Source organism: Rattus norvegicus, chromosome 8 (assembly GCF_021556685.1).
Source record: "Rattus norvegicus strain SHRSP/BbbUtx chromosome 8, alternate assembly SHRSP_T2T, whole genome shotgun sequence".
NCBI lineage: Eukaryota > Metazoa > Chordata > Mammalia > Rodentia > Muridae > Rattus > Rattus norvegicus.
In genome coordinates, this window is record NC_141541.1 from 58,954,165 (window position 1) to 58,967,077 (window position 12,913).

The 12,913-nt window shown below is 42.4% G+C and overlaps 1 protein-coding gene across 18 annotated transcripts in view; it reads right to left on the reverse strand.

Moving 5' to 3' along the window:
- Sik2 (salt-inducible kinase 2) overlaps positions 1–12,913 on the reverse strand; it is a 99,819-nt gene that overhangs the window by 18,437 nt on the left and 68,469 nt on the right. For all 18 annotated transcript variants that reach the window (XR_015626621.1, XR_015626620.1, XR_015626619.1 and 15 more), the window contains 4 exon segments: positions 8,109–8,233; positions 7,591–7,714; positions 6,231–6,451; positions 4,338–4,490 (listed from right to left, as the gene is read on the reverse strand). Coding sequence is in view for 12 of the 18 variants with exons in the window: in XM_087561927.1 (XP_087418053.1) it covers positions 4,338–4,490; positions 6,231–6,451; positions 7,591–7,714; positions 8,109–8,233 (623 nt within the window). In the remaining 6 variants the exon portion in view is untranslated.

Here is a 12,913-nt window from a genome sequence, read left to right on the forward strand (position 1 = left end):
CAGCTTTCAATTAAAGGGTAAAATAAAAGTTTGACTTTTAGTTCCCCAATTTCTTAACCTGTTCCTTCCGTCTGAGAGCGGGGTGGGCCTTACCTGAAGCTATTGCCACATCTCATCTGATCACAAGGCTGTTCTATTTCTATCCTGTTTCCCTAAAGTTCTTTAGGGTGAACTGAGCTGTATCAGATTAAGCACATCACATTTTTCTTGACAATCCACCCTTCTTCCCTCCCTTCCTTCCTTCCTCCCTTCCTTCCTTCCTCCCTTCCTTCCTTCCTCCCTTCCTTCCTTCCTCCCTTCCTTCCTTCCTCCCTTCCTTCCTTCCTCCCTTCCTCCCTCCCTCCCTCCCTTCCTTCCTCCCTCCCTCCCTCCCTCCCTTCCTTCCTTCCTTCCTCCCTCCCTCCCTCCCTTCCTTCCTTCTGGAGATAAGGTCTTATTTTGGCATTCTAGCTGGCACTGATATTTTAATCCACCTGCCTCAGGCTCCACAATGCTAGGATTCTAGGCACACTGTTGTACCTGTCCCTTCCACACATTTTACATTTGACTTGGACTGCAGAAATTGACCATGAACTTGGATTGAAGAATAATGTTTTGGTGTGATACTTCCTAGGCAACAGAATGATATGTTTTACCAGTCTGTGTGAGCTGACTGTCTTTCAGAAGCTGAGATGTGGCATGGTTGAGTAGTTAACAAGGACCTACAAAGCCCAGGATCAATCTTCAGCACTGGGTAAAAACTGTCCTTTTTAATCAGGAAGGACATCAATCACAAATTACAAAGGTAGTAAGAGAGTGTTTGTTGTTCCTGTTACCCTTCCTGGCCTCTGTTACAGGCCTCTGTTACAGGCCTCTGTTACAGGCCTCTGTTACAGGCCTCTGTTACAGGCCTCTGTTACAGGCCTCTGTTACATTGGCAGGCTGGTATTCTCACAAATGATGTAAGACACTCAGGGCTTCCTCCTAATCCATGTGCTTAGAGGGCACAGCAGGAGGTAGCCATCTGTTAGCTTAGAAAAGAGCTTGTGGTAGAAACTCACTGAGAGCACCAGATCATGTGCCTTGAGCCTCAAGAACCACTGAGAAAGTAAATGCTCATCTGGTATTTTGCTACAACTCAAACAACTGAAAAGTAAGCTTTGTCCTATGATTGTGGAACAACCTACTCAGCAGTTAAAGGAGACGACTGTTTCATTGTCATCTGCTTAGAGCTGATATAAACTTGAAGTAGGAGTGTTGTAAAAACTTTAGAGTTGATGAGAAAAAGGTAAGAGTTTTCTTTTCCTACATGGTTGTCTGACATTTCTGGCATGATTCACAGTGAATGAAAGTACTGGCCACCTACCTACACTGAGCAGCTCATTGTTGTCTACAAAATAATAAGGGTACTCCATCACTAAACTACAATTGCCTATGAGCAAGGGTTGGCTCCTGGCTACTTCAGGGGCCTCAGGAGCTGTACAGCCCTTGCAGATGGGAGCTGTACTTTGCTGAACTCAACTGTCCCCGATAGGTTGACTGGTTTTATTTTGGCAGCAATCTTTTTTGGGGGGAGGGGAGTAAAGATTTATTTATTTTATTTTATTTTTTATATGAGTACATTGTAGCTGTCTTCAGACATACCAGAAGAGGACATTGGGATGATGGTGAGTCACCAGGTGCTGGGAATTGAACTCAGGACCTCTGGAAGAGCAGTCAGTGCTCTGAACTGCTGAGCCACCTCTCCAGCCCTTGGTAGCCATCTTATGAAGGAGGCACCATTTTCCTTTTATATTTACGAACATAGGATCTCAGAAATTCTTAGTGAGCAAAATCATTCATCTCTATATAGAACTTAAAGTCTGTGTGATTCTATAGTGTGTGGTCTCTGTAGTAGATCATACTGTTTTCTCAGTTTTGTTTATTGCAAAGTCAGGGAACAAGTGATCTATGCTCTCTTTAAACAAACCAAAAAAAAAAAAAAATCAGAGAATTAAAACAAAGATGCTCTATTAAAACTTTTATATCTAAATAAATAGAGAAATCAGTTTTTTAACAAGGCACACTAAAACACAGAGCAGGGAACATTTCTTCAGTTGTGGGTCCTCCTTCTTGGAGGGTCCAGAAGGCACTGTGAACGAGTTAGTAGGTAAGCTGGGAAGCCTTCTATTAGAAGTGGACACATTTGAAATATAGCATGCACAGTTTGATGCTGACCTGGCCAATGTGTGCCATGAAAAGAATGTATGGTGTACTTGGCAGTAACAAAGTCAGCAAGCAAAAGAAGCCACATTAAACACAAATTGAGATATCCAAAGCTTTTGCTTAGCACATGGATAGGAAGGGACATCTTATACAGTAACACATGCACATGCGGGGCAAGAGCTGTTGATGCCGCCCCCCGTCCCACTAGTGAATGTCTATGAGAACGAAGAAGCTTAGCTGAGAAAGCCTGTTACTACAATAGGGCACCCTCTTCCTACCCTTTGTATGGACACACTTGTACACAGGAAGGAAGTCACTACAGCCCACTGCTATCAACACAGCTCAGGAAGCCTTTTGTTCCCTTCCACTCTTGCTTAAAAGCAGTGCTATTCAATTTGAAGATTCTCGTGTGCTTAGAAATACTCTGATCCAAAAAATCTGGAGCTACACTGATGTAGTATTCCCTCATATTTGCATTACCACATTATTTTTAAGATATTAAAAATATACATGTATATAATTCACCTGTTAGAAATCAGGAATGTTCATCCCCATCCCTTCCCGCGTTCTGTTGAAACCAATGCAAAAAACCTCTTCACGTCCCTGTACATCAAATCCACTGATCTATAAGTGTTGCTTACAGAAGCAGAAGCATCCTGACTGGAAGAAGCTCTCCTTTCCCAGCCTCTACACACACAAGGTCGAGAGCTCTCAGACTAACCACGGTGTGCTCAGGCTTTGAGGATGGTGAGGAGAACGTCATGTCTAACTCTGCTGTGGACAGACACTCATCACTTGCTATGTATTATTATTCTTGGGCCTCACAGATATCCGCTCACATTGTCACAGCACTTAGTGCACAGAGCGAGGCACAGAATCTGCGGTTTGCTCTGGTGTCCCTGCTTTTAACCATTAAGTGCAGCCACACCTCCAAATCAGAGCCAATCTCACATGAGGTCTGTCTTTCTTGGCCTTCACTCCTATTTCTCCCAGCACCACATTAAATCTTCTGCATTCTGCATTTCACTTAGTATGAGAATCTTGTAAGCATTTCTCAAAAATTTCTGCTCTTCCAAGGCTGAGCATAATGGCACATGCCTTTCATCTCAGTACTTGGGAAGGACAGGCAAGTAAATGTCTGTGAGTTCAAGGACAGCTTAGACTATATAGCATATTCTAGGCCATCCCTGTCTCAAAACAGCAATAAACAACCTCCTGCCCCTGGCTGGCCTTTCCTAACAAAGTCATCCTTTCCACCTCACAGACTAACTATAACTACCTCACGGTCTTCAGAAGCTCATTACACTTCTTCACTTATAAGTTATCCCTGGCACTTAGAGCTTTTCACAATATGGCTTCCACTTACTTCTCCAAATTTTTATTTCTGTAGACTTCAGTACAAATGGGCTGAATTAATAGGAACAAGACGTACAGCAGTCCATGTGAGCAGTTGTGTCCATCTCTGGGTGTCTCCTCTCTAGTCATAATGTTTTCAGTACTGCGTGTCTCTTTGAAGTTTCACAGCTTCACGAAGACTTGTTTTACATGTCATTCTCTGAGCCTCTCTCTCTCCCTTGCCCTCAGCTCTTCAGCAGCACTCATCTTTCTTTGAAGGACAATGATTCTGGCTGTACCTTACTTTGCTTTCTACAAAACAACTCTGAGAACCACGATGATGTATGTCCCACACATTCAAACCCTTAGAGTGCCAATAACAGCAGCTTGGACACTATAAATTAGTAAAAAACTCCACCAATGAACTAAAAGTACAGGCCAGTTCCAGTAAGTCTCAATATCAGTAAATGATTAAAAGATAAAATACCGGGGTTGGAGATTTAGCTCAGTGGTAGAGCGCTTGCCTAGGAAGCGCAAGGCCCTGGGTTCGGTCCCCAGCTCCGAAAAAAAAAAAAAGAACAACAACAACAACAACAAAAAAAGATAAAATACCTCTTAAAGAGCTGAAAATAGAGTTAATCCTTAAAAGGAGAAAGATGCTAAAAATTTTGAGAATCTAGTGAATGACAGCAGATAAAACTCTAAAGAAAAAAACTGTAGAGGATGAGATTCTAACTTTTTGTACCAAATGATAAAAAAATGTGTCCAACATAAAAAGGCACACACATGAGACTAGGGACTACATGGGCTGTTGTTACCTTGGCAACTGTTTGTTCAGCAATGGTGCTAGGCCGGCGCTGGCGGCCATCAAGTCTCTGCTCCACAGGAAAACTGCTTCTATGTGATTTCAGACGTTCCACCAACAAGAAATAAATGGCAGCAAAGTGATTATAGCTCTTGTTTTGCAAAGACTGAAAGAGAAAACAGGTACTGAAGAGAGAATTGTGAAAACCAACAAAAGGGTCTATACCTTTTTAAAGAGAGGGTACAATCATGAATCCTGAAAATGAAATCACAAAACCTTTTCTTTCTGTCTCATGTCTTCTAAGAAGGGAAGAACAGTCTTTGCCATGATGTTCAGCTCAAGGGCACAAGACTAAGTGAGCCCTCTGAGATCCATTCACATAAATTTCCACAGTAATTCTGGCTTAAGATTTTAGAGGTGTTATTTTCATTAACATAATTTTAGACACCAAGGTACTTAAAAACAGTAGCGAAGTGTACCTCTGAGCAAAAACCTTTCTAGAATTCAGACAGAAAGACATACACTTCAGGTCTCTAGATTAATCAAAGGTGACATCTTTAAATAACTGTTTGGTCCTATTTCTTTATTAGGGATCCATTAATTTTTCTGCATGAAGAGAAAATGTCCTCATTGCCTCAAGCACAGTGACTGCCAGCGCTGTGATATGGCCCATCTCACAGCGGGACCTAGGTGTAAGGTTGATCAACTCCCTGTGCCCGAACTTCTAACTCTAGAGCTTCAGCCAAATTCAAATCACAGAAAGCTCTGGTGAATGAGCAAAGCCTTTGCAGACTTTCTGCTGATTATTTTGGGCTGGAGAATGACATCTGGACGCTAGATGCAGAGACAGTGTGTCTGCATTCTTAGGTAATCTGTTCCTCTTGTTTTTGCAGCTCCACCCTTTGGAAACCTTGAAAATAAACTTGCTTCCCAAAATTTTCACATTATTAGTCTGCCAGCTTTCCTGGGATGCCAGTGCTACAGAGAAACAACTTCTTTTTTGGCTTCTGATTCCACCTGATAATCCACTGGGTGCTGTATGGGGGCAACATGGATCCACAAACTCTCAGTGAGAACAAAGAGCCACAGGCCAGAGGGACCCTGTGAAAGCTGCTGTCCAGGATCTACTCCATGGATAAGCATGGAAAAACGTCACTGAGTGCATAATGCACAAAGCTCTCGAGAGAGCAAGTTTGGTTTTGCTCATGGCTACCACAGGTGACAGGAAACAGTCTCCTTAAGGCGCTGTTAGCTTTGGTGGGGCTGTTGTGCAGGTTATATGTCTGTTCTATGAGCATGCTGACTATTAGGTAGAAAAGAAGACAAAAAGAAATGTCTAGGTTTATAGATTTCTTGGTTCTATAACCATTAATATTTCCCAATCACACCAGCTTGTCTGTTTTCTCTGGTACTCCTCAACCCCACTAGCTTGTTTCAATTTCATTCCTTCCTTTGGGCTCTTGGCTCAGCCCTTAATCTTGCTCCATATATGCAGTCCATATAAACTATTCTAATGCCAATATGAAATCCATGTTTCACTTTGGAAGAAACTTTCTACTCTGTGTAACCTCTCTGTCCTTGAACCCAGAGAGATCTGGATTAAAAGTGTGTCCCACTATGTCCAGCCTCCTGTATCTTGTATTTTTAAGCTTCAACCTTGGCCTTTTCCTAATTCTCTGAAATTCTTTTCTTGGATGTTTCGGCAGATAAAATAAAGGAAGGGGTTCAGAGACTGAATAGCAGCAACTAACTATAAAAGACCTGACATAGCCCTCAGGGCACCCTGAGCAGTAAGCCCAGGCACTGGGGATGGGGGTGCTGAAAGACTAGGAACGTGTGGTCATGGAGCTTCAAGCTCTGGATGCAGGAGAGCATTTAAACCTCTGCAGACCTCTCATCACTTTACCTCAATAGTCTTCTGCTGATCAATCCCAAGGCTGTGCATCAGTCGCAAAACCTGTTCATTAAACTCTCCAATGGACGGCTCGTTTTCCTGTTCTTGTGGATAGAGAATAGGCCTCTGTACAGGAACCTCTATGAGCATCCACTTGTGTTCCTTGATTTGAGCTATGCTTAGCCGTTTGGAAGGATCTAGGACCAACATCCTTCTAATGAGGTGTTCACAATCTATGGAAAATACAATGTTAAAAAAGTCACATATATCACCTTCAAGCACACTTGCATGGCCCATGTGATTTTGCACAACAATCTTTGTACCCTTCACTGGAAAGCAGAAGGACAAATGAGCAAATTAACACATGCATGACAGACTGGTCAAATCCAGATGCTGAAGAAATAATTAAGAAACAGAGGTGAGAATAAGTCTATCTGTATGCCAAAAGAATCTTTCTAGTGAATTTCTCAAATGATCTAGTCACAGACTTAGATTTCCACTAAGGAAAAAAAAATTAGGCTTCATTCTGAGAGCAAGTATAATGAAGCGATCCTTGGTCGTGCTGAGACGTGCTCAGTGCAGCTAGGCGGTGAGTGCGTGCTCTTTCCAGTGAGCTGCTGCTTTCTCTCAGTGTAGTCAAGGAGCACGCACGCTGAACTGCTCTGATTATACTACGTACGCTGCAGCTGAGCTCTTCACCACCCTCCTCCAACCCAGCCTCCTGCCACTCACATCTCTCAGGCTCTATGCTAAGTGCCTTGTGCAGAGTAATTTAATCATCCTCATGGCATCTCTAGGTAGGAACTACTGTGAACTCCACTGTACCGATGCATGGCCAATGAATGGTGAGCTCAGGACTCCACCCAGGCAGTCGTCTGTCTCCAAAGCCCATGTGACCTAGCTTTCCCAAGAAAACTAAAGACACAACTAAAGAGTAAATCAAACTGCTGTCTATATGACAGACCTAAACAAGACAGGCAGGGACCGTGGCATTTCAATTACTTCACCAGAGTTCCACCAGTTGACTTGAATTGAAAAACCTAATTTTGAAGACCTAGTTCACACATAGAGTAACATGGTTGTAAGCCTGTCTCCATAGAGCATTTTTATGTCTAAAATACACTGGGACATTTATAGACCCAAGCTGAATGGGAGGACTTGCTGCTCTTAATCTGGGTAGCTTCTGTTCTCAGTTACAAGGGGAAGGCTGGAACTTGTCTCGACTGCATGGAGGCTGCTGCAGAGCTCCATGGCACTTAAGCTGACTCAGTCATTTTATCTGGTACCAAGCTCTCAGTGAGGAGGCGCTGGCTAGGACTTCATGCAGTACACATTCTGTAATGCACAACTAATACACGGAACAGCCTGTTACCTTCTGACATGAAATATGGAATCCGGAATCTTCCTTCCAAAACTCTCTGTCTCAAAATAGGGAGAGTTGGTCCATCAAAAGGCAGAGCTCCACAGACAAGGACATAAAGAACAACTCCCATGCTCTAGGGAAGAAAGTGATACAGTCATTCACAGGGAGCACTTCAAACACTCTGATTCCCTAAAAATCACAAGGCTCTTAAAAATCACATGGATTGATAGATTCCTGTCTGAATCTGTTATATTTCAAAGTTTGAAAGTCTTGCCTCCTGTGATAAGATTAAGCATAATAAATACCAAGTGGTCTGAATTTGATCACTTTGCTTACTATGTTACTTCAAATTATTGCTGACAATTGGATGACAAAACCTGTCTCTAGAAGTTCTTTCCTAAGGGTCCATTTCCAGATGCTCTGACTAATGATAGTCTATTGGATGGGGAAAATACTACCACGATTCTAAGATAGGCCAGAGTGCCAACTGTGAAAAATACATGTAACCCATCAAAGCAAAGCAGTACCCATATATCCAGCTGTGGTCCTTCATATTGCTGCCCTTCAAAGACTTCTGGGGCTGCATATGGGGGGCTGCCACACCATGTTGCCAGCAGTTCACCAGTTTTAAAGAAATTTCCAAAGCCGAAATCTATTGGGATGGAAATAAATGTTACTTTTATCTCTGCTCTCCAACTGCACTGCCCTTCTGAGTAATCATTTTTATAATGTGGGACCCCTATGACCATGCACCCCTTTTTCTTTTTGCTGAAATATCTATTTGTGTGAACAACCACTGTGAATTTAATTATTGTAGAACATAAGTTGTTTGATGATTACTAACAAACTTTTTTAATTCTGAGGGTTCCCCCCCCGCCCCCCTCCGGAGCTGAGGATCGAGCCCAGGGCCTAGCAAGCGCTCTACCACTGAGCTAAATCCCCAACCCCAACAAACTTTTTAAAAAAAAAGATTTATTTATTTATATGAGTGCACTGTAGCTGTCTTCAGACACACAGAAGAGGGCATCAGATCTCATTACAGATGGTTGTGAGCCACCATGTGGTTGCTGGGGATTGAACTCAGGACCTCTGGAAGAGCAGTCAGTGCTCTTAACCACTGAGCCATCTCACCGGCTCCCAAACTTTTTGTTCTACAAAGTCTATAAGAGGCAAATGGATAAAACCTAACTAAGTAAGTAGCAGCATATAGCAGCTTTGGGGCAACTGAGAACCTGGTAAATAATAGCTCTTTAAATGTTAATCTATACATCCCACTCTAGGCAGATACCCATCCGAGTGCCTCACAACAAATGATAGCCTATGGTCTGCTACAAGCCACCTGTCACCACTATCACCTATATGCTTATTTACAGAGTACAGAGGCATGATACTCGAAACACTTGTAACCCTTCCTCCTCCTAATCTCAGTCACACTGAATCTACAGTTTTGGTACCTAGAATGCACTCTGCAAACACTGTACACAATGCCTTCCATATGCATATACATACAAGCTTTCAGTGTCCTTTGTCATAGATGTGTTTGCCCTTTTGATAATACTCAAGAAACAAATCCTTACTGTTATCCAAGTTAGTCCCATACTCTCTTGTACTTTGAGTCTTGAAACTAAGTATCTGGCTCTCTACTAGTGCATGCAAAATATTACATGCATAGGGAGCTTGAGCAAAGACTCAAAGAGGAGTGGACCCAGTCTCTACTGTGAGACAGACTGGCTTTGGGGTCAGGGTCAGCCCCTGTGAACCTTAGTCTCCCGGCCTGTAAAGCTGCACTAATAAACATGCCCAGTAGCTGCTCTTATGAGGCACCATGTGCTAATGTAAACTGCGGCTTTATTTGCACCTTGAGACAACACGCATTAGTCCCTTGGGGAAGACATTCTCTCAGCCTGCTGACATAAGAGCAGTTAGGCAAATAAAGAAGACAAGGGTTTCTGGTCATTTTGGAAAGCGGTGTCCCACTGCAAAGATGGACGTGATTGGCACCCCGTCTTCATTTGCTCGCATATAGCCCACCAGGCACAAATGTGGGGCTTTTTCCTGCGTGCACTGCCTCTTCTCTACTGAACCTTACGCCCCTGATGGTTTTCCTTCTTTACAGTTAGATCCTTGTGACCTTTTTCTCAAGAAGTTAATATAGTAGTGTTTCACAGAGGCAGTGCTGACAGTTCAGATCTGGGCTCTGGACATTTACGCCTTTAATCTCATTATCCTCACTTCACCTTATCTGGGCAGGTGGATTATTCTCACTGGTGCAGATGGGAAACCCAAGCTTCAGAGAAGTCAAATACCTCTCCTATGACACTAGTCAGTTCTACTTCTGAATTTGTAGTTATTACACTCCGTCATGAAGTGGCTGTGGTGACATGGTTACAGTCACTGTGTAGTTAGACTATTTATAAAAGATAGAATCAAGATCATCTCCCAACACTCGTGGGAATCAGCGAGGCCTCAGCAGCTGAGTCATGTAACTATCTCTAATCTAACCAGTTACAGACCACAAGTATCGCAGATTAGAACTCCTGGTGTTTTCTGCTGCGTTTTGAAAGATGACTGACCTTTATCTTCCTGACAACAAAAATCACTACTGCTGTCATGATAAATAACATGATTTACCAGTGCCCAAGGGCTACTGCTTTAGGAACAAAAAAGTCATATAAAGAGTAAATAAGCTTTTGCTGATTACTGCCTACTGGAAACACCAAGCGGAGAGATTTATATTGGTCGTTGGAAGAAAGTAATGGAACAGAGCAGAGGGTGAAACGCAGCTGGAGCAGCTACAGTGCCGCTTTGGATTCAGCAGGTCTGAGCTTCCGCCCCTCTAGCCAGCTCTGAAGTGATGCTGTGAGTTTGAGCATCAAGGAACAGACGATAGCACAAGTGGATTAACTGTTGGCCAGTACTTACTGCTGCAAAACAATAATTACTAAACATTTTCAGTGGTTTGTTTTAAATTAAGGAGAAACTGGTAGTCTAGGTTATTCTTTTTAAAGACTAGCAAATAAACAAACCCTATCTTTTCTTTCAGCCAAGAAAAAGTAAATAATTTTTATGTATCACAACTCAGGCAGTTTTAATCTTTAACAGTGTGTTATAATGTCTAATTTATAATTTTACAAAAATTCTTGGCTGATGAGAGGCCAAGCCTTCTGACCTGCATTCAATTCCCAGGACCCAATGGAAGCTGAGAACTGATTCTTCCAAGTTGTGCTTTGATCTCCATACTTGTACTTTCCCTTCCTTTTTCAGGTTCAACACACACACACACGCATGCACACACCAATGTGATTTTAAAGATTAAAAATAATTCTCTTGCTGAGAAGCAGACTAAGGGTTAAATTCCGTCTTTCTTAAATGACCAGTAGAATTAGGCTGTTCTGCCTGATGACAGGGTACACACACCTTTGTAATTATCATAGGAATGAGGAAGACAATCATAAGAAATGTTGACAAATGACAGGTATGGGTGGGACAGGACAGGCTAACTCATCACACAGACTGCAACCCCATTAGCCAACACTGAGTTAAATGCATATTTTGTTGCCCATCAGTGAGAAAAAGCATCATTTACCGCCAATCATCAGTTACTGTCTCACAGGAAGGCACAGGAGAAATCACCAAAGCTGGGACAAAGTGTTATCCTCAGACCAGAGTGAACCATCTAGAACCATCTAACTGACCAATCAGGGATAATCCTTAGCCTCCATGGAGAAGGGGTGGGAAGAACAAAGTCAATGAAGGCCCATGAAGGTCTAATGACCTGAGCGAACCTGCAAGGCAGGGCTGACACAGATGGATGCCATCATGCTTGCACTGCAAGGCTCTCTTCCCATTCCTATGATACCAGCAGCAGGAGGAGAATGAAAGGAAGAAGGGCAACAAATATCTTCGGGAAACCCCTTTTCATCTCTACCCTTTCTCATTTCTAGGGCACAAGTCTGAAGCTGTACACACGGAAACATTATCCCAAGGTCTTTTAGTAATTTAAAAGGATTTGTTTTTATTATTTTAAAATATTGTGCATGTGCATATGTATGTATGTGCACATGGTGCCTGTAGAGTCTAAAGGAGGGTGCTGGCTCCCTTGAAGCTGGAGTTATAGGTAGTTGTGAGTTGTCTGACAAGGTACTGGGTGCATTTTGCTGCTGAGCCATCTCTCCAGCTCTGCGTTGTACTTATTTTCTGAAAACTTCCTCCAAGTAATTATATTTGAATCATCAGGTATTTACTATAAAATTTTCAACATGTGAAAGTTGGAGACTAAAACTAAACATAACTTAATGCATAATGGTCATTATAAGTAAAATAGCCAAGATGGCCAGGGACAAACAGTGCTGCCAGGATGGGATCTGCTGAAAGCCATGTTGTTTTGTTTCAGCCTTTCCCAGAATGTCCCAAGTTCCTATTTCATGAAAGGGAGGCCTCATGATTGAGACAACTTGAACACAGCCTGTGGGTGAACCCTTGCCTCTGCACTGTTGTTAAAATAATAAGCTAAAATTAATTTCAGAGCCATGCTTCTGTAATTATGGAAACTAACCATGATTTATCTTTTTATTTGTCTTTTAAATATAGGTACATTTTAAATGAAAACATGATTTGTCCTTTTCAACTTTAACATAAGTGGCTTAAAAAGCACACTTTTAGCAAATTACAGAAATCTTTTTTTTTTTTTTTGGTTCTTTTTTTCGGAGCTGGGGACCGAACCCAGGGCCTTGCGCTTCCTAGGTAAGCGCTCTACCACTGAGCTAAATCCCCAGCCCCACAGAAATCTTAATAAGCAAAAGAAGTAGGGAAAGTTAAAAAATTGAGCAATAATTTTGTCTTTTTTTTCTTTTGATTTCTTTACATGGAATTCCATCTGTCCTGTGCTAGATCTCTGTAAAAGTCAAGAATTCTGAGATATTAAAAGATTATGTCCTTAAAGGTAAGCAGAGCCATCAAAAGTTATCAGATCGATTGATAAAGAGCAACTATTTGGTGAAGGATCATTTAAAAGACAAGCTTCTAACCTGGCCTACTTTCTGATCCACCAAGCTCCTGCCAATGGTGGAGCAGTGCATCTCTTAGCCCTCACCAGAGATGCTTCTTTTTACAACAGTGAGCAATGCAGAGATCACACCTGGTCGATATGCAGAGGGTGAGAGACTGTTGTAGAGTGTCCAGCCTAGAAAGGGCCCCTGCCTTCAAAGCTCAAGGATCATCCTGGAAGGGAGGAGGACGCTGTAAGAGACAGAGGGAGTGGACCTCTGCAAAACAGTAGTTACTGGGCACGATAGTGCTGTTACACACATGAACCCACAGAGGCCGGGACTAC